General features: G+C 38.8%; 1 protein-coding gene across 1 annotated transcript; it reads left to right on the top strand.

Moving 5' to 3' along the window:
• Nucleotides 1-1,974: 1,974 nt before the first annotated feature.
• Nucleotides 1,975-20,881, top strand: LOC148946016 (uncharacterized). The gene is made up of 2 exons (XM_089097577.1): nucleotides 1,975-2,157; nucleotides 20,378-20,881. Exons 1-2 carry the CDS (start codon nucleotides 1,975-1,977, stop codon nucleotides 20,879-20,881), a joined length of 687 nt encoding a protein of 228 aa, XP_088953703.1.
• Nucleotides 20,882-21,873: the final 992 nt, after the last annotated feature.

Below are 21,873 nucleotides of genomic sequence, written 5' to 3'. Positions count from 1 at the left end.
CTTTATTTATACAAAAAAAAAACAATCGGAACCTTATTCCCTAACAATGCTATTTACTCCACTTTCGACTCTTCAAGATTAATAAACCGATTTTTATGAACAATAGGGTTAGGGCCTGCTCCCAAACAACTAGTGTGCTAGCATTAAAACAGAAACCTTTAAACTAAAGACGATATTCGTATAAATAGAGAAGAAAAAAATCCTAGACTAGTAAACAATGTAATTACTTTAATTATCGCTGTTTCAAACTTTTCTGTCACTGGTAGGCAAGAAGCAACCACCGGACAAACTGAACGCACACCTCCTTGGAAGAGAAAGTGGACAAAATTTGACCAAATTTTAAAATTTTATTGTACTCCCCACTTAAACGTAAGTTGTAACGAACATGATTACCGCTGACACAAGTTGTACCGAACTTGAGTACCGCTGCCACCAGTTGTACGATTGCCTTATTTTTAGGACTAGAAACTAAGTCTGATTGCTGCTCTAAGCAGGCTCTGGGTAAGCCTTTTTACCCAGAGTTCTTAAAGGAACAATTAATCAATTGGAACCGTAATACTCTGAGGCGTTAGTTTTTTCGTAGGTTGTTTCTATTGTCCAAGCGCCGTCACGGAGGAAAAGGATTATTTTGAGTTTAGCGCTGCTGGAATTCTAATTGAATAAATTACACTTGGATTGTTAGTTAAGTCTTGGATCTGTGATAATAGAATTTTTAAGTCTAAATTATTGAATTAGGTAAATTCTGCTAATTTGGTTAGAAATGGAAGCACCACTATTACGAGTTTTATTTGATTAGTTAAGGTATCTCGAGAAAGTAAAAATGTAACAAAAATGGTTATAAGCAAATTATTGATATATTTTCAAGTTTTTTTTGTAGCCCCTCCGAACCCCCCCCCCCCCCCAAAAAAAAATCGTGGCTACGGGCTTGATGGTAAATTTCCCAAATTGCACAACTTGCTACTAATTACCCTAATTATACTTGAGTTGGTCCAGTGCTTGAAATGCAGACTGTGTAAGAAATTCACATTATTCATAAAATTCATGAAATTTATATATTCCCTTCAGAGCCAACAATAAGCTCGTGTCAGCTTTAAGTTATTGCTTCCAAGATTTTGACTTCAAGTAAATTGTCAAAAAAATAATTCTGATACTAATAATTCTAAGGTGGGCAAAAACTCAAAATAACCACATTGATTAGAAAGAAATTTTCCAGTAACCCAAAAAAGGTATTTTTTAATTATTTTTTGTAAAAGGAGTTAGTGTTCCTTGGACCTCGGATAAATCTTAAACTTCAATAGGCAAGATCTTTGATCGATTTTCTCTGGACAGAAAGGAACTTAGAATTCTTAGTTGTGCAATATTATTCCCCCTTCCCTAGCCTCTCTGTGAAAGCTGTATCTACGGCTAGGGCAGGATTAGAGAGATGAAAGAACGGGTAAAAAGGAGATAAGAATCTCTTCCGTATAACGTTAGAGAATCCACATAGGAGATAAGCAAAACTATAGTCTAGGGAGTTCCAATTTCTGTGTGTGACCTATTTTATAAATAATATGCTTTAGTTCCATGAAACACTAAATTGGGAAAGGGCATACAGCCATTAATTTCTTCCCCTTGCAGTGGGTTTTCCCAACTTAAGCCCTGGGTTGTTCTAAGTGTATTCCACCAATTATGTGCTTCTGGAAGACTCTCACGTGAGTTCTTAAATTTAATTAATCTTCGTTCTGATATAGAATTGGCTATCAAGGGCTTAATCACAAACAAAGCTGCAGACCCAGATGGAATCCAACCGGAGTTGCTAAAAATAAATTGCGATCCCCTTGTTGACCTATACCTAAAAAGGCTACTGCTGCTTGGAGATAAGGTCACTTCCCCTCCTTATGGTGTCCACTCCATAAGAAAGGGTCGAAAGCAATCTGTGATAACTACCGGCGTATAAGCCTTACGAGCAACGCCGCTAAAATACTCATTAGAGTAATGCTGGAGTGTATACGAGCTAAACCTTCAACTGTTATTCCAGAATATCAGGCCGGTTTCCGCCAAAACAGGTCAACGATTGATCAGATATTTACGGTCCGTCAGATTATTGAAAAATATCTTGAACTTCGACGTAGTATTATCCACCTTTTTATTGACTTTAAGCCATTTTTCTCCACTTTGGTATACCACAGAACTTAGAGATGTGTGCTCAAAGTTTAGAAGCCACGTCATGACGGGAGAGGGCCTATCCGATAGCTTTGAAACATCAACTGGTGTTCTGCAGGGTTACTTGCTTTCACCAGAACTGTTTAACCTGTTCCTTACCGCTTTCCTATCCCTCCTTGACAACTGGTCAGGTGTCCTCATCGGGGGAATATTGATTGATAAACTAGCTTATGCAGACGAGACTTAGACCAAATAAATGATAATCTTGGGGATCTTCGGTCCCTGGCTGACAACTTCCAGTCAACCACCAGCCGCTTTGGAATGACAATAAATTCCTCAAAGACGAAAGCCATGCTCTGTAAACAAAAGCTGGAAAGCTAAGAAAGCTTAAGTCTCCAGCTCAGTGGTGACAACATAGAATATGTCCAAGATTTCACCTACCTTGGTAGCCTTATGACGTCCGACAACAACCGCCCGAAATATATTAAAGAGGTACCTGGTGCTTGTCAACTCTAGCTTTAAAGCCTTGATGTCGATCCGGAGGTATAAGAATTTGTTGACGCTACTGAAAACAAGACTCTTCAACACACTGATTATCACCATTGCCATTTATGCTTGTGAATCATGGACCCTGAAAATAGAAGACCAACGTCGCCTAGCTTCACTCGAAAGAAAGTCACTTCGCCGTATTGTGGTCACGACGTACCAGGACAGGATATCTAATATTAGGTTGTTTGAAAGCCTCAAGATCAAACACATCATACTTGAAACAATAAAACTGCATTAACTTAGGTGCCTAAGCCACATCCAGCGTATGGAAAATTCCCGTCTTTCGAAAATAGTCTTCCAGGGCCGCGTGCAAGGTTCTCGTCCCAGAGGTCGGCCCCCGCAGAAATTGAAAGACAACTTCTCTACACACAACCTGCCGCAACTTCTACGCCTGACTGAAGATAGATGCTTATACAGACGCCAGATCAATAATATAGTGAATAAAGAGGCCTCAAAACAACTTTCGAGGATGGATGGTACTTAGGTCAAGTCACTTGGAACTTCAAAGGCCAAAGGACTTCAGAATATAAGTTTCAAGCTAGTTTAAAAAAAATATCTGGCCGTTTTTATATACTATTTTTAAGGAGCCATTTCCCCCAAACAAAAAAACTTTTGGTACAATTTGCCTGTGGTACAGGGGTTCGCGGGTCTAAATCTTAATCTGTTAAGAATGAAACTTTTCATGGGATTTTGTTGGGCTTCGTTTTCAGGGGAGCCATTGTTTTTGTGTTTTTAGTTCTTGAAACTTAAAGACCAATTTTTGAGAAATAAGTTTTAAATACAAGTGTCAATCTGATCAAAAGAAAGGTTTTTTTCTCTTCATTGGGACCAGTTTTTGGGCAATACTTACCCTCAAAATAAGTTTTTATATTTGGCTCCTACAATTGCAAGTTTGGAACTGACAGGAAAAAAAATCATTTTTGCCTTTTTCTGGACCCCCTAACAACTTACCCTTCTTACAAAGTATTTGGTCCTTTTAGCTCAGGCAACGACTAGACTATTGTGTGAAACTTGGCTATTTGAATTTTCTCATCGAATGTCTTGATGGATGCAAGAGGAGTGATAGCAAAAAAGGGAACAGCAGGCAAGGCTGGTTATTAAAGGAAATAAAATTAAAAACCTTTATAGAGGCTCTGAAAAACAAAGTTTACTTTTGTCATAAGCAGCGGAATAGCACTGCCGAAGTAAAAAACGATATTGGCACAATATATTCTTTTTTTTCCAGATCAGGGCACTTCGTATAGAAGGAGTAGTCGTAGAAATTTCGAAAGGGGTTCACTCGATTGGAAATTGAAAGGGCTAGTACCCTTTTTTAGTCGTCGAAAGTGGTTGGACGGTAACCACTAACCAGCCTTCCCTTACGCCCATAATTTCCGTATGCACAACCAACCAAACTTTTGAGATAGCCATTTTATTCAGCGTAGGTGAAAGGTCGGGACCTTGTGTCTTTGTGGATTACAAACCCCCTCCTCCCCACAACCCTCAGGGTAAGGGTCATAAGCTATGCCCTGGGGTTATATAAGGTTTTTATAAAAAGGGTGGGCGTATAAACCTAGGAGGGGCTTCATTGGATTGGTAATCAGAAGTTCTAGTGCCCTTTTAAGAGTCAAAGCGATCGGAAGGCAGCTATCCCCCACACACATCGTATTTTCCTGAAATGTATCCAATAGAAGTTTGAGATAGCCATTTCATTCTAAATATTCCAAAGATACAAGGCTCTTGGGGTTGAAACAAACCTCAGAGCCTGGTGATAAGGGTTGTAAGTTATGCCGCGGGAGCATTTAAGGTTCTTGTTGATGGGATGGTAGTATAAACTTTATAGGAGGCTCATTTGGCTGAAATTGTGAGACGGGGGGAGGCTCCCTCTCCCCCGACTACCCCACTTTTCACCAAACGTATCTGATTGAAATTGTGAGATAGTCATTTCTTTCAAAATAGTCCAAAGAACATAAAAACATGCCTCCAGGGTTGGCGCAACCCCCCAGATCTCTGGGCGTATTTTCCCGAAATGTATCTAATAGAAATTTTGACTTAGCCCTTTCATTCTAAATAGTCCAAAGATACAAGGCTGCTGGGGTTGAAACAAACCCCAGAGCCTGGGGATAAGGGTTGCAAGTTATGCCCCGGGAGCATTTAAAGCTCTTATGGATGGGATGGATGTATAAATTTTAGAGGAGGCTCATTTGGCTGAAATTGGAAGTTCTAGTTCAATTTTAAGAGTCAAAATGCAAGAGGGCAACTATGCCCCCCCCCTCCCCCTACCGACCGCACTTTTCACCAAACGTATCTGATTGAAATTGTGAGATAGTCATTTCGTTCAAAATAGTCCAAAGAACATAAAAACATACCTCCAGGGAAATTATATAACTATAAAGTTTGTACGGAATGGGTGGTCGTATAAATTTCAAATAGGGCTCATCTGATTTGAAATTGGTAAGTATTGTGCCCTTTTTAAGAGTCAAAAGCGATTTGAGAGCAACAAGCCCCCTCCCCCCACGCCCAATAGTTCCCAAAACAAACATTTAAACACAGTTTTGAGACAACTATTTTTTAAGCATTGTTGAATATTTTCCCGCAACTACTGCTACAACTAGACCCCGGCGCCGCGCCGATGAGGGAAGACCGGCGGCGGCGGGGCAAAAACACTCGAAATACTAAACCACACGAGAAGAAACAGCTCCGACTTTGCGGTTGACGCACTAAATACTTTCCGTAAAAATAATTTAAAGTCGACCGAACCCCACCGCTTCTGCCGGCGGTGGCATGCATGCGGCGCGCCGGCGGCGGTCCGACACTTCGTTGGCGTTCGACCGGGCCTCTTGTCGGCGGCGTTCGGTCGATCCGCCGGCGCGGCGTCGGAGTTTAGCTACAACTACCACTGCTTCTACTGCTACCACAACTACTACTACTATCACTACTATCACTAAAACTACTATATTTGTAGCGACTGCTACTAAGACTAAGAATATTGAAAAAAGTATCAGAGGAAAGGTTGAGGGGAAAGTTGAACTAAATCAAAACATAATCTGTGCATTTGCTGATATGGGCTTATCCACAATATTTTTCGAACGGCTTATTGTATCACCAGGAAACTTCAGGCGCATCATTAGCAGGATGTTCAGCTGACCAAAAGCCAAAATGTACCTGTTACCACTACTATTAATACTACTGCTACTACTGTTACTACTTCTAATAATAATTCACTATTACTGCTATTACTACCGCTACTACTATGAAACTAGAACAATTCAGGCTAAACGTTTGAAGGTGAAAATTCGACAGAATATTGAGGGGGAATTTGAACTAAATCAAAGCATGCTATATGCATGCAGACTTTCAAAGGGCGTATCTCCAGAATGCATTTGGTTATTAAGCCGGAACTTCCAGAGATTACTTAAAGGGAAAGATCAGTTGACAAAAAGGTAATATGTGCATGTCACTACAAACACTTCTACCAGGGCTAAGTTTACTAGTAATACTATTGCTGCTAAATTACTTCAAATACTACTTCAATTGCAAAAACTTGTAAAGCTTAGAGTACTAAGATGAAAAGGGCGTCAAAAGGGGGTTAGAAGTGCACATGAGCAATATTTTGGAACGGCTTACCGTCTTAAGGTGAAACTTCCGGGGCACCATGATGTGCCCCGATGATGTAACATGGGATGTTCAACTGACCAAAAAGCAAGATGTACATGCCGGTACTGTGCGGACTCTATGTGTATTTACATTGTCAAAATAGCATATTATAAGAATTGATTTAGGTATTAAGTTGGAACTCACAGACAATGCTTAAAGGGGAAGACCAATTGACCAAAAGGCAATTTGTGCACACTGCTACTAATACTACTACCACTGCTAAATTTACTCGTTCGATCAAAAGGACATATCGACAATTTCATAGTTATGGCCAATTGTATTAAATTGAGTACTAATACTACTACTCTGACTACTATTATAACTATACCTAAGAGTATGAAGGTGAAATTGTCAGAGAATTTTTATTGGGGAAGGTAAACTGAATCACTAAACTCCATCCGTATTCAGGTTGTCAAAACCGAATATATGCATTATCTTAGGAAGAGTTTTGTGTATGAAATTAAAACCTACAATGTTTACAGCCATTACGGCACTTACAATGCCCATTACAAGCAAAGATTCTTCGGCTTAGTAACTACTTTACGTTTTTAATAGCTTTTTTTTTCTTTTAGTAGTAATAAATTGATTGATTGATTGAATGTTGTGGAGGATTTTGAACTAACCAAAAAATAATATTTGTATCATAATACTACTGCTTCTACTCTTACAACAACTACTACTACTACTATTATTATTATTGCTACTACTACTACTGCAAGTATAACCAAGACTACAAGTATTAATTCTACTGCTACTACTATAAATACTGGTGCTACCACTTCTGCTACTAAAGCTAAGGGTATTATGACGAAAATTTTGGGCAATGTTGAAAATGTAATGAACTAAATCGAAACACACTATGCCCACATAGGTTGTCAAGAAGATGCATCAGCAATGTTTAAGGAACGGTTTATGGTATTAGGTTGGAAATTTCATCGTGTGTTGAAGGGGGTATTGAAAAAAACAAGGTACTATGTGCATACTGCTACTAATGCTACTACAGCTACTACAACTATTCGTACTACACAAGCTAAGGGTATTAAGGTGAAGCTTTTAAGGAATGTTCTGGTGGATGTTGAACTAAATCAAAGCAAACTACGATGATGTAGATTGTCAAAAGGGTGGCAAAAGAACTTCACAGTAAAGGCTTACATTATCAAGTTAGACCTTTTAGGGTAAGATGTTGCAGGTATTGAACTAGCCGGGACACACAGTGTGTATACTTTTAATACCAATTCTACGGTTACTGTAACTAATGACACTAAGGGCATTAAACTGAAACTTTTAGGGAACGTTTAGGTGGAGTTCCGATTGAACGAAAAAACTATATCCATGTAGGTATGAAAAGGGCCTATTAGCAATATCATAGGCTTTCTACGACAACTCCTTTGATACGAAGTGCCCGGGTGTGGAGAACCAAAAAACAACACATTTAGACCCCGGCGCAGCGCCGAGGAGGGAAGACCGGTAGCGGCGGGGCAAAAAACAGCCCGCCGCGCCGCTAGTCCGACGCCGTCGGCGCGCCGCCGGTAATATTTCGGCGGCGCGCCGCCAGCACGATCAATGTTGACTGCAAACATTAATGTTTTCATCAGTCTTTCTCAAATCACAGCTTCAATTTACAACAGATTCGAGCCTATTCATGAGTTCAAAAATTCACAAGTCGCTGGCTGGAAACTGGTCTTCTTCGTTATTCATCAATAGAAGTAGAAATCTGGTAGAGACGAAATGGCTGTGGCGTTTCAGAACCCTTGCATAATACGAGTAGTTGAAGTATTAGCTATGTATTCTTAACATAACTAATTATCAAAATTAGTAGTTTTTTTCATCGAGCATTACTGCATATAAAACTTCAAATACCGTATCACAAAATTCGTCAGTTATCTGGGCAAAAACTTTGAATATAACTTTGAACTTAGAAGCTTAATTTTTTCATAATGCCCTTTGCCTATATCTGTTTTGTCACATTTAAAACAGTTTAATTGGGCGACTTGATTGTTTTTTTTTTGTTTTTTCTTTGGATTCCTAAGAAGCCTTATTGTATTAAAAACTGGTTTTTAATAACAATTTAAAAAAAATTCATTTTAAAGTTTTTTTTTGCTTACTTACATAATGTACGTTATGCAAGCTAAGGCTACATTGCTGCTTTTACATTTCTTTTGGCTGCTCTTTTGGATATTACTCATTTTTTCTTTTGTGGATTCATTCCGAATTATAAACTGATAAATACCTAATATCAGTCAAATTATAAACTGTATTTAAAAGGAGTAAATTTATCAAATTGAAAAATACATGATGAACACTTCACATGAGAACACTTCAATTACAATGACACAAAAAACACTTAATAGTTTATTGGCTTTGAAGAAAAATGAAGTACCAGCTATTTTCTTTCGTAAAAATGAAAAGCTCATCCGTTTTAAGTGCAATTAAATGAAACAATATGCAGACTGAAGTATCTCCAGGAAGATGCTGAAATATTCATCCTAGTTCGTCACTTTTAATCCAAGCAAAATATTAGGACACTTAGTATCAGTTATTGAGTTTAAGCTTTGATTTCCAAATGATCACAAGAATTTCCAAATTTAAGAAAGTCGCAACAATAAGTCACCTGTGGTCAAAATACTTAGACTCCTCTTTGATCCCCACCCAGGCTCAAAGCTTCTGCTATGGTCATTTCCGTGGAAATCTCCAAAAAGTTTCTTTTTAAAATAGCTTCCAAGCGTAGTTAGGGGTATTTAGACTTTTTTGCTTTTCTTCAAAGCTTTGAAAAAAGTGTTATAATATTCCAAATGTTACATTTGTGCATATTTTTGGTAATCATTTGTGGGTGATCGAATTTTCTAAGCCACTGTAGATAAGTAAGAACGTTGCAACATCTAGTACCCTGAGGTCATAAGACTGTCAAAGACTCCTCCTTGAACCTCCCAAATTGAAAGCTTTTATTATGACCTGGCCTTTTAGTGTAACTTGGGCACAGGACCATGGGTTTCATTGTTACTCGAGCGCAACGTTAGGTGGGCATGTCGATATCGCTTTCGTCACACCAATTCGTTTTAGTGTGAATCTGCCTGGTACATATGAATGAATGTTTTCAAAGTAAACCCGTTTCATCAATAGGAAAAAAACCGGATTGGACGCATATGTCCCTTTCCCTTTGGACAATAAAACCATACAAGTGCTGTATCAAGTATAACTCAAGAAAATCTTGTTAATTTTGTCAACTTTTTGGCATCCCTGCTTTCAATAAAAAAAATCAAGGTACTATCACTTAAACATAATAAGTCCCTATGCCCCCCTTCTGGATACCATATTGATAGTATACCGTCTCAGCTTTCATTAGAAAAATAATTTACTTAATAATTAACTAGGTCACTATATGGTTCAAACAAACACACAAAATAACGTTAAACAGCTTAGTGTTCCTTGAAAAAAAATTGAGGGTATTAGTAAAGGGGTAGACAACAACAAAAAATATCGAAATTATTCAGATATACCTCAAATTATTGGAAAACTGAGTGATAGATTCGCCATGGCATTCCATAAGATCCAAAGAATCTAATTAAAAGGGGGCACACACAAAGGCCAAATAAGGCCAGTAGCCTATGAGAAATCGCAAAATACCCAAGACAATGAAAAAGTCCTAATCTCCCTCCCCTATAGGCAATAATTTACAATTTATTTATGAATATATTTTTGGGGTAACTTCCGGTTCAATCTTTAATTCCCCAACCTTGTACATAGCTTAGTCTATAGCTAAATTTTGTCTCAACCGAAGGCTATTTTTTTTTGGGGGGGGGGGCTAAAAAGGTTCCAGAAAGAAGATTGTATTTCAAAAAAAAAATCTGCAAACTTACAATTCAGCAGCAGAAACAATCTGTCGGCTGTCAATTTCAAAATCCAACAAAGGCTGAAGCTGTATAGTAGTGAATGCGTTCTATAATTCTATTGAACTTGAAAATAAAATTCTTGACTGCGAATGATGTAAGAAATAGCGATTGGGAAACTGCATTCGAAATAATTCAAACTCATTTCATAAAGACGATACTTTTTATTGTCAACATATGAAGAACTGTGTATATTGCAATATCTGCAATAGCATATTGCATCTGTCTGGTTTTTATGCAAAGTAACAAAGAGACAAAATTAATGAACAAGAGAGCAGTGAAGAATTATGGTATACAAAAAAAGTCACTTGTGATAAATCACTAGGGGTGGCACCGTGATTGCGTGATTTTGGGGGACTCGGGGAACCAAATTTTTTTTCGGGGTGACGCATAGATTTTCGGGGAAATACCCGAAAATTCGGGGATAGTGCAAGCTCTGCTTGATTTCTAATCAGGAAAATCGAAATACTAAACCACACGAGAAGGAAAAGCTCCGACTTTGCAGTTGACGCAATAAAGAATTGCCGTAAAAATAATTTAAAGTCGACCGAACGCCACCGCGGCGTTCATGCTGCCGGCGGCGGCGTGCATGCGGCGTGCTAGCGACTTTACTACACTTCGGTGGCATTCGACTGGGCTTCGTGTCGGCGGGGTGGAGTCACTCCACCGGCGTGGCATCGGGGTCTAAACACATTGTGCCCACATGGTTCTTTACTTAGGCAGCGCTAGTGCGCTGCCATTGAAAACTTATGCTTAATTCTGAACTGCTTAGTGATTTTATATCTGTATTTGAAATTTTTTTCTGCCTACCCGAGGGTTACTTATTTAGCTTTACCTTATCACTACTTAGATTTGATAATTTTAAATATGCGATGCCATTCTCAATTTTAATAACTAGATTTTCGACTAAAATTATGGGATAGTCCTCGAGGGTGAGTCGTCCTCTTATGGCCTCCATTGTTTTGTTATCACACTCCTTTGTATTATATGTCACTAAAACTTGAGCTGTTGTTCCTCCTTCTATTGTGATTTTCCCGTTTAATTTTGAGTTATATTCCGATTGTCACTATCTTTATCCGATGTTACGCAGACTTGTCTATCAGTTACGCTTTGGCTGGGTTAGGGTTATACTATCGTTAGGGGCTCCCACATAACCCCATACTTTTTTATAGCGTCCACTTATAGCGGAAGTTGGCTTACATAGTATCACTGTTACCGTTATTTTTTTATTCCCTCTGTTAAATTTGAATAGACATTCACTCAAATATATCAGTTTGTGACCTGTTACCTATGACAGGGAATTCTAGCATCTGATAACATGATTTTGTACACTAGGGGGAAACCTCCTAAAAACTTCCTCTCTAATTAAGGATTTTGACTTGCATGTATCAAGTAAACACGGTAAATTTTAGAATCATAATTTTAAAACAACGCAAAATTGGTAAATTATTATTTATCTTTGTATCACAACATTCTAAACTATAAAGTGGTCTTTGAAAGGGTTCAGCTCTGTCTACCCTTACAGGCTGGTTCCTATGTTTAAATGCCCACTACCATTTGTCCAAAAATGTTTTGGGGTTTTCCCAATTTTCTCCAGTGATGCTATTTTGACCTTAGGTGTTGTTTACCGTTTGATTTCTAGGCCTAAATTCCGGAATATTATATGGTGTTTATTTGGTCCCTGCCTTCTTTAAATTCTGCCCCCTGTGCTCTGAACTGGTGTCTCGTGTTGCATGTTGAGCCTTCATTATGCCACCAATCTGCCGCATAGTGATTTAGTTTGCCACAATAATAGCAGTTGAATCTTTTCCTAAATTGCTTGGTGCCATTTTAAACATTGCCCCAAAATTGCCCCAGACATTTAAACATTTGCCTCTCAATTACTTGGACTATCTGTCTTGGCTTTTCTCTGTCTACAATTAGCCATGTCTTGATGCAACCTATGCAACCTACTGCAAAATACTTGATAACTTCAATTTAAAATTTCCGCATGGGGTCTGTAGCATTTTCTGTATATTCTTGACCTGTCACTGTTTGCTCTACAATTGTCTTCAGGAGGAGGAGGTGGTGGGTGTCCGTAATACTTGGTATTCCAATACATTAAGGATCTAATACCATGGGATTTGCCGTCAAATGAGGAGGGGTCAGTCCATGGTGAGAGATTTCGGCCCTCCTCGTGCCTTTCTGGTTTTGGTCTCTATCTCCTCAAATTTCACACGCTTTTGTCCCATTCCATAGTTTACGTTTTCTTGCTTTTCTGTGCAAGTTATTGCACAAACTTTTTCATAGCCTCATAGCGATTTTTCATAGCGATTTTTATCTCTGATCCTACTAGGTTTATAGCCTGCTCTTTTTTTCAGGTTTCCGTGATAATATTAGCCTTAGTAGCTTTTTTGGTAACCCTTGCGTAAAAGTATGTAATTGTACTCGTCACTCGTCACTTCTGCCTTTTTCTAACTGTGAGCATACAGACCGATAAATTTTGTCTGCATATTGCTCAATACCAGTTGAGGCATTGAGCGTAACTACCTCTGTTACGGAAACTCTCGTTTCTCGGCCTCTCGGAAACATTCGTTTCTATGAACCTTGTTTTAAAAGATTCTATTAGAGTGCTTTTGTCCTTGGGTTCTTTTTCCACAATTGTCTCAAAATATTTAAGCGCGCTTCCCTTTAATCTAGCTGCAACGCATTGCTCTTTGACCTTATCTTCAAAAGTTTGAGTTATTTTTTCGAAAATATCTAATTTTTCGATATAATCATTGACATCCAAAATTTCCGCGTCATCTGGCAAAATTTAGGGAGTTTTATGCACTGTTGATAGGGAAGCTATTTTTTCATAAGGCAAGGCTATTTTTGTTTCAATATACAGTTTTTATTTAGTCTTCTCAACCCAGTTTCCCGCAGTTTCCACCAGCTGTAGTAAAGTGAGTTTAAGGTTGTTGTAAAGTGAGGTTATATTTGACCACCCAGCTCTCACCAGCTGGTATAACGTAAGTTTTGTTTGGTACCTTATTACTCCCTTTATAGCGGGTATAATTACGGTCCTAAAGTAAGTGAACTTTGCTAGCATGCCTTAGGCCTTGGCCTGACTAATTATCATGGGCGTACTGACTGGGATTAATCGAGAGACTAAAAGAACGTTGTAGAGAGGTTTGGTATAGAACAATAACTTTTATTAAGCGTTAAAGGAGACAGCACTCGGTTTATAGGCATAATCATAAAATACAAATAATAATTAAATCATATACACTTACAATTCCCAAAACGATCAGAAAATCCAGAGGTCATACAAAGTAGTTTAGAGAGAGAGCCTGCGTTATCTCAAAAACTGGCATATATATTTTATGCCCCGACCACACGTCCTGTTTTAAAACAAGGAAGGGGTATTGCAAATTTCCCATATCTCCGCCGCCATTCTGTCAGCTCTTAGTTTGGTGGGCAATTTCAAAACTTTTTGTCTAGACCCCACTTATAATTTGCATTGTTGCATTTTTAAATGTTTTCATTAAAATCATTTTATTAAAACTTAAAATGTCAGGATATTAAATTTTCAATTATTTTTTTATAAAATTATATCCATTCTGTTTTTATACTTCTAGTCCTTGATCTTTTTTAGTTTGAATATTATGACGGATGTTTTTATTTAGACGGCAGGAGTTACCAGTTCATTGTCAGATTGTGACGCTCCATGGCATTTCATGGTCCGTGGCACTTTGTGACTAGCTTTGGCACCTATTATTATCATTCCTTAAGGATTTTTAGGCATTTTCTTGACATAGATTTTGCTTAAAATCTATTGCATTGTGTTTTGATAAGTCAATCATATTACCTCCTAGGTATTTTCAAATGTTTTTGATAAGAAATTGTTCCTTAGCTCAACTACTTTGTGTTTTCGCAAGCCAAACCCTCATGATACTCCATGGCAATATCTCCCTATCTGGCCTGTGGTACTCTGACTTGTTAGTGTTTTTGTAAACAAGGCAAATAGAGAGAAATACACACACAAACATACAGAAACACGCATGCACAGACAGACAGGCACACGTGCGTACTCAGAAACAAAAAGAGACAGACATACAGGCTGGCAAACAGACGGCCAGACACACAAGCGCACAGAGAGAGAGAGAGAGAGAAAGAGAGAGAGAGAGAGAGATACACATACACAATCACACAGAGACACACGCGGACAGACAGACACAAGCATACACAGAGACGCACAGAGACAGACAAACAGCCGATCAGACACACAGGCACAAAGAGACAGAGAGAGAGAGAGACAGAAACAGAGACAGACACAGAGAGAGAGAGAGAGAGAGACAGAGACACAGAGAGAGACACACAGACAAAAACGCAATTGCATAGAGACACACACGCATACACACAGACACAGAGAGACAGACAAAGAGACAGACACACACAATATCACACTCACCGACACAGAGAGAGAGCGAGAGAGACTCACACACATACACAGAGACACAAACTCAAAGACAGACAGACACACATGCATGAACAGAGACACACCGATATAAACACACATACAGACAAACACACGGTCAACCAAACAGGACTAGAGAGAGAGGGGGGGGGAAAGAGACAGCGAGACGCACGCACAGGGACACACAAAGACAGACACACAGACAGATAATCAGTCTTTTATATACACAGTCTCTGAGAGAGAGAGAGAGAGAGAGAGAGAGAGAGAGAGAGAGAGAGAAACACACAGAGATACACACTTAAACACACAGACACACACACAAACACACAGACACACGGAGACACACACACAGACAGACAAACAGACGGTTAGACACACAGGCACACAGTAAGAGAGACAGACACAAACACACAGAGACACACATGGACAGACAGACACACACACACGCACACACAGAGACAGGCACACATACAGACAAACAGACGGTCATATGCACAGGCACAGAGAGAGAGAAAGATAGACAAACATACAAACACACAGAGACACAATTTGACTTTTAAAAAGGAACTAGAACTTTCAATTTTCAACCAAATGAGTCTCCTCTAAAGTCTATACAACCAGTCCTTCCATAATAACCGTAAATGCCCTCGGTGCATATCTGGTTATTTCAACCCCAAACGCTTTGTTCTATGATATTTGGATTATTTTAAATAAAATGGCTATCTCAAAATTTCTATTAGATACATTTCAAGAAAATACCACGCGTGGGTGGGGCAGCTACTCCAGCTGCCCTCCGATTACTTTGACTTTGAAAAAGGGCACTAGAACTTCTGATTACCAATCCAATGAGCCCCCTTCAAAGTTTATAAGGACCAAGCTTTGTATAATAACCTTATATGCACCCAGGGGATAACTTATGACCCTTACCCTAAAGGCTAGGGAAGGGTTGTCATCCTAAAAAAGAAATAATTTTTGGACTTTTTACCTGCGTTGAACGAAAGGGACATCTCAAAATTTCAATTGGATGTGTTTGAGTAAATGATAGGCATGGGAGGGGGATATGGTTACCCTCCAATCACTTTTGACTATTAAAAAGGCACTAAACCTTTTAATTTCCGATTCAATGAGCCCTTTTTGATGTTTCCACGATAACTCCTTCGATACGAAGTGCCCTGGACTAAAAAAAATACATTGTGTCAACATCGTTCTTTTCTTAGGCAGCCCTATTACGCTGTCCATGATTTCTGTTCGTTTTGAGTTTCATTTATTTATTAATAGTGATTTGCGGTAGTTTTACGCTTAGAAGATCATTTGACTTTATTTCTGCGTAGTTTGGGCTTAATAGAAGCTATTTAGTTTTTTTGAAAAACCTGTTTTGTGGAAAAAGTTTTTTTAAGTTAATCACAAGAAAAGATTGTTTCTGTATCTGAGCTCTACCTGACAACTCAAATCTTGGAATTTTTCCAATATCTTGTGGCTCACCCCTCTTGTCGTCTAGGTCTTTGGGTGTTTCAGACCCATCCGAATTCTCTGTCCCAGCAACTTCTTCCTGAGTGCTGGTCTTCCCAAGTTCCATCGCCCGAACTTGTCTTTCTAGCGGTTCACCTTTCTTAGTATCTGGATCTGTCTCGATAACTCCTTCGTTACGAAGTGCCCTGGTCTAAAAAAATAATAATACAGTGCGCCAACATCGTTCTTTCCTTAATAAGCACTATTACGCTGTCCATGATTTCTGTTCGTTTTGAGTTTCATTTTTTTATTAATAGTGAGTTGTGGTAGTTTTAGGCTTGGAAGATTATTTGACTTTATTTCTGCGTAGTTTGGGCTCAATAGAAGCTATTTAGTTTTTTTGAAAATCTCGTTTTGTGGAAAAAGTTTTTTTAAGTTAATCGCAAGAAAAGGTTGTTTCTGGTTCTGAGCTCTACCCGACAACTCAAATCTTGGAAATTTTTCAATATCTTGTGGCTCACCCCTCTTGTCGTCTAGGTCTGTGGGTGTTTCGGACCCAGCCCAATCCTCCGTTCCAGCTATTTCCTCCCGAATGCTGGCCTGCCCAAGTTCCATCACCAGAACTAGACTTCCACAGGACTCAGTTTCACTCCCCTCTTTCGGTTCCGCACGGGCTTGGACCGACTCGTCTCACTTTGACCTCACTCAGTTTGCCATGAATATATCGGGAGGTCAAGCATCTATCTCTACCAGGCCTGGTCCTTATCATAGAAGGAAGATCCCCCTCAGTAGTCTTAAGACTGAGTTCACCCTTATCCAAAGTTTTTTAATCCTGGGAATGCTTGAACTAACTAAAATTTACTCAAATGTCCCCCACACGGCCTAGCCAACCATAGCTCCCTTAGGCCTCTCATTTTTTCGTAAATATCATGGGGAGCATTTTAGCTTTAGGTGATAATCTCCAATTTTATTGTTTCCTTTACTGCTAAATCTATTCCCGATCGTCTGTTTCTATTTTTTCCATTTCCTCTTTATTTATACAAAAAAAAAAACAATCGGAACCTTATTCCCTAACAATGCTATTTACTCCACTTTCGACTCTTCAAGATTAATAAACCGATTTTTATGAACAAAAGGGTTAGGGCCTGCTCCCAAACAACTAGTGTGCTAGCATTAAAACAGAAACCTTTAAACTAAAGACGATATTCGTATAAATAGAGAAGAAAAAAATCCTAGACTAGTAAACAATGTAATTACTTTAATTATCGCTGTTTCAAACTTTTCTGTCACTGGTAGGCAAGAAGCAACCACCGGACAAACTGAACGCACACCTCCTTGGAAGAGAAAGTGGACAAAATTTGACCAAATTTTAAAATTTTATTGTACTCCCCACTTAAACGTAAGTTGTAACGAACATGATTACCGCTGACACAAGTTGTACCGAACTTGAGTACCGCTGCCACCAGTTGAACGATTGCCTTATTTTTAGGACTAGAAACTAAGTCTGATTGCTGCTCTAAGCAGGCTCTGGGTAAGCCTTTTTACCCAGAGTTCTTAAAGGAACAATTAATCAATTGGAACCGTAATACTCTGAGGCGTTAGTTTTTTCGTAGGTTGTTTCTATTGTCCAAGCGCCGTCACGGAGGAAAAGGATTATTTTGAGTTTAGCGCTGCTGGAATTCTAATTGAATAAATTACACTTGGATTGTTAGTTAAGGCTTGGATCTGTGATAATAGAATTTTTAAGTCTAAATTATTGAATTAGGTAAATTCTGCTAATTTGGTTAGAAATGGAAGCACCACCATTACGAGTTTTATTTGATTAGTTAAGGACTTTTGAGAAAGTAAATCAAAGTAATTCAATATTTAGTGGGCTTTAACCATCCCCACGAATATTTTATGACTCGCAAAAACGTAACAAAAATGGTTATAAGCAAATTATTGATATATTTTCAAGTTTTTTTGTAGCCCCTCCGAACCCCCCCCCCCAAAAAAAAAAAATCGTGGCTACGGGCTTGATGGTAGATTTCCCAAATTGCACAACTTGCTACTAATTACCCTAATTATACTTGAGTTGGTCCAGTGCTTGAAATGCAGACTGTGTAAGAAATTCACATTATTCATAAAATTCATGAAATTTATATATTCCCTTCAGAGCCAACAATAAGCTCGTATCAGCTTTAAGTTATTGCTTCCAAGATTTTGACTTCAAGTAAATTGTCAAAAAATAATTCTGATACTAATAATTCTAAGGTGGGCAAAAACTCAAAATAACCACATTGATTATAAAGAAATTTTCCAGTAACCCAAAAATGGTATTTTTTAATTATTTTTTGTAAAAGGAGTTAGTGTTCCTTGGACCTCGGATAAATCTTAAACTTCAATAGGCAAGATCCTTGATCGATTTTCTCTCGACAGAAAGGAACTTAGAATTCTTAGTTGTGCAATATTATTCCCCCTTCCCTAGCCTCTCTGTGAAAGCTGTATCTACGGCTAGGGCAGGATTAGAGAGATGAAATAACGGGTAAAAAGGGGATAAGACTCTCTTCCGTATAACGTTAGAGAATCCACATAGGAGATAAGCAAAACTATTGTCTAAGAAGTTCCAATTTCTGTGTGTGACCTATTTTATAAATACTGTGCTTTAGTTCCATGAAACACTAAATTGGGAAAGGGCATACAGCCATTAATTTCTACCCCTTGCAGTGGGTTTTCCCAACTTAAGCCCTGGGTTGTTCTAAGTGTATTCCACCAATTATGTGCTTCTGGAAGACTCTCACGTGAGTTCTTAAATTTAATTAATCTTAGAGTATTTTATCCTTTACTAATGTGGGTTTTTAGACATAACTGGCCTTAACTAAAAGGAAGTACAAAGACGAAATTATAAGACTCACAACCAAATGAAGTAAAAACCTAACAAAAATCTTGATTTACTTACAAGGGTGATCACCGCCCTTTGCTGCGATCTAATTAATCTTAATTAGATCACGTATTTCTTAATTAATCAGAATAAATCCAAGGGGCCACCTTCAATTATCCCCAATACTCAAACTTCTAATAAATCAAATGGGCAAGTTTCCAAAAGAGAAAATACTGCTCTAACTAATGTTAGGGCCAAAAAGGGTGCTCAAAAGATTCATTTAATACCTTAATTCAATACATTTATAGGATATTTTGGGTTTAGACCAAGTGACAAGAAGGTTTTATATTATTGTTTTAACTTTACATTTAAAGAAATTGAGACAAGGCAGGTGCTTGCCATCATTAGTTAAACTACTTACCAAAGTTCCTTTCTAGTCTTCTCTCTTCACAAAATAACCCGATCTCTCTTCGATCCCTACATTTTATTCAATTTGGTACTTATCTTTGATTAGCTTAGCAACATTTCTGCCTCGTCCTTTAGCCAATCCCCAACTTTCGTTTAAACGGTGGTTTTTCCACTATTTTGGGCCTTGATTCTGAAAGCTTGAAATGTCTTTACACTTTACAATATTCAATTTTGTTCATTACAAACCTTTTATTTCTCGGTTTATATTCGGTTTATTTCTGATCTATTTGAACAATGAGGATTCCAGCTTATACTGAAATTGATTTACTAAAGCTACACAAAAACAAGGCCTCCTTACACTAGATAGAGAAAGTCAGAATATGTACAATCGATTGAAACATGTGGAAGAGAAATTCGTTTGCCGTGCTCATCGCTCCTATATAAGGGGACAATGTGAGCAATGCGAAATGGCCTTCAAGAAAGGTGACACTCACTTCATGTACAGGCGAGTGCAGGAACTAACCAAAAAAAGGGACTGAAAGCCTGTACCCTCCTCGATGAAGATGGTAACCAGAGCCAAACTACAGACGGGATCCGAACCAGATGGAAAGAACACTTTGAGAGCAAATTAAACTCAACGATCCTCCCAGACCCATCACTGCATAACTGTATACCGTAATCACTGCAGACCCAAGCCCACCCCTACTTCGTTCTGATATAGAATTGGCTATCAAGGGCTTAATCACAAACAAAGCTGCAGACCCAGATGGAATCCAACCGGAGTTGCTAAAAATAAATTGCGATCCCCTTGTTGACCTATACCTAAAAAGGCTACTGCTGCTTGGAGATAAGGTCACTTCCCCTCCTTATGGTGTCCACTCCATAAGAAAGGGTCGAAAGCAATCTGTGATAACTACCGGCGTATAAGCCTTACGAGCAACGCCGCTAAAAGACTCATTAGAGTAATGCTGGAGTGTATACGAGCTAAACCTTCGACTGTTATTCCAGAATATCAGGCCGGTTTCCGCCAAAACAGGTCAACGATTGATCAGATATTTACGGTCCGTCAGATTATTGAAAAATATCTTGAATTTCGACGTAGTATTATCCATCTTTTTATTGACTTTAAGCCATTTTTCTCCACTTTGGTATACCACAGAACTTAGAGATGTGTGCTCAAAGCTTAGAAGCCACGTCATGACGGGAGAGGGCCTATCCGATAGCTTTGAAACATCAACTGGTGTTCTGCAGGGTTACTTGCTTTCACCAGAACTGTTTAACCTGTTCCTTACCGCTTTCCTATCCCTCCTTGACAACTGGTCAGGTGTCCTCATCGGGGGAATATTGATTGATAAACTAGCTTATGCAGACGACTTAGACCAAATAAATGATAATCTTGGGGATCTTCGGTCCCTGGCTGACAACTTCCAGTCAACCACCAGCCGCTTTGGAATGACAATAAATTCCTCAAAGACGAAAGCCATGCTCTGTAAACAAAAGCTGGAAAGCTAAGAAAGCTTAAGTCTCCAGCTCGGTGGTGACAACATAGAATATGTCCAAGATTTCACCTACCTTGGTAGCCTTATGACGTCCGACAACAACCGCCCGAAAGATATTAAAGAGGTACCTGGTGCTTGTCAACTCTAGCTTTAAAGCCTTGATGTCGATCCGGAGGCATAAGAATTTGTTGACGCTACTGAAAACAAGACTCTTCAACACACTGATTATCACCATTGCCATTTATGCTTGTGAATCATGGACCCTGAAAATAGAAGACCAACGTCGCCTAGCTTCACTCGAAAGAAAGTCACTTCGCCGTATTGTGGTCACGACGTACCAGGACAGGATATCTAATATTAGGTTGTTTGAAAGCCTTGGGGTTGAAACAAACCCCAGAGCCTGGGGATAAGGGTTGCAAGTTATGCCCCGGGAGCATTTAAAGCTCTTATGGATGGGATGGATGTATAAATTTTAGAGGAGGCTCATTTGGCTGAAATTGGAAGTTCTAGTTCAATTTTAAGAGTCAAAATGCAAGAGGGCAACTATGCCCCCCCTCCCCCTGCCGACCTCACTTTTCACCAAAAGTATCTGATTGAAATTGTGAGATAGTTATTTTGTTCAAAATAGTTCAAAGAACATAAAAACATACCTCCAGGGTTGGCGCAACACCCCAGATCCCTGGGGCAAGTGTTATAAATTTAGACCCTGGCAGCGTGTAAGTTTTTTGTGGAATGGGTGGTCGTATAAACTTCAGATGGGGCTCATTTGATTTGAATTTGAAAGTCACAGTGCCCTTTTTCAGTCAGAAGTGATCTGAGAGCAACCAACCCCCCCTTCCCCCTCCCAAGCTAATAATTTTACCAAATACATCCAATCAAAATTTTGAGATAGGAATTTTGTTCAGCGTAGTTAAAGGGTCCAGAAGTTATATCTTTGAGGATGATAAACCCCCATAGCCTTCAGGGCAAGGGTTTCACATTATTTCCTGGGGGCATATAAGATTT

Source organism: Artemia sp. Qi Xiang Cuo, chromosome 12 (assembly GCF_049724085.1).
Source record: "Artemia sp. Qi Xiang Cuo chromosome 12, ASM4972408v1, whole genome shotgun sequence".
NCBI classification, from domain to species: domain Eukaryota; kingdom Metazoa; phylum Arthropoda; class Branchiopoda; order Anostraca; family Artemiidae; genus Artemia; species Artemia sp. Qi Xiang Cuo.
This window is presented reverse-complemented; position numbering and strand designations above follow the sequence as displayed.

What these genes read in the sequence shown, in the direction of transcription:
- LOC148946016 (XM_089097577.1), top strand. Translation starts at nt 1,975, where the DNA reads ATGCTGGAGTGTATACGAGCTAAACCTTCAACTGTTATTCCAGAATAT. An exon ending in AGCCATTTTTCTCCACTTTG is followed by an intron (nt 2,158 to 20,377) that starts GTATACCACAGA and finishes CTGTTATTCCAG; the next exon opens with AATATCAGGCCGGTTTCCGC.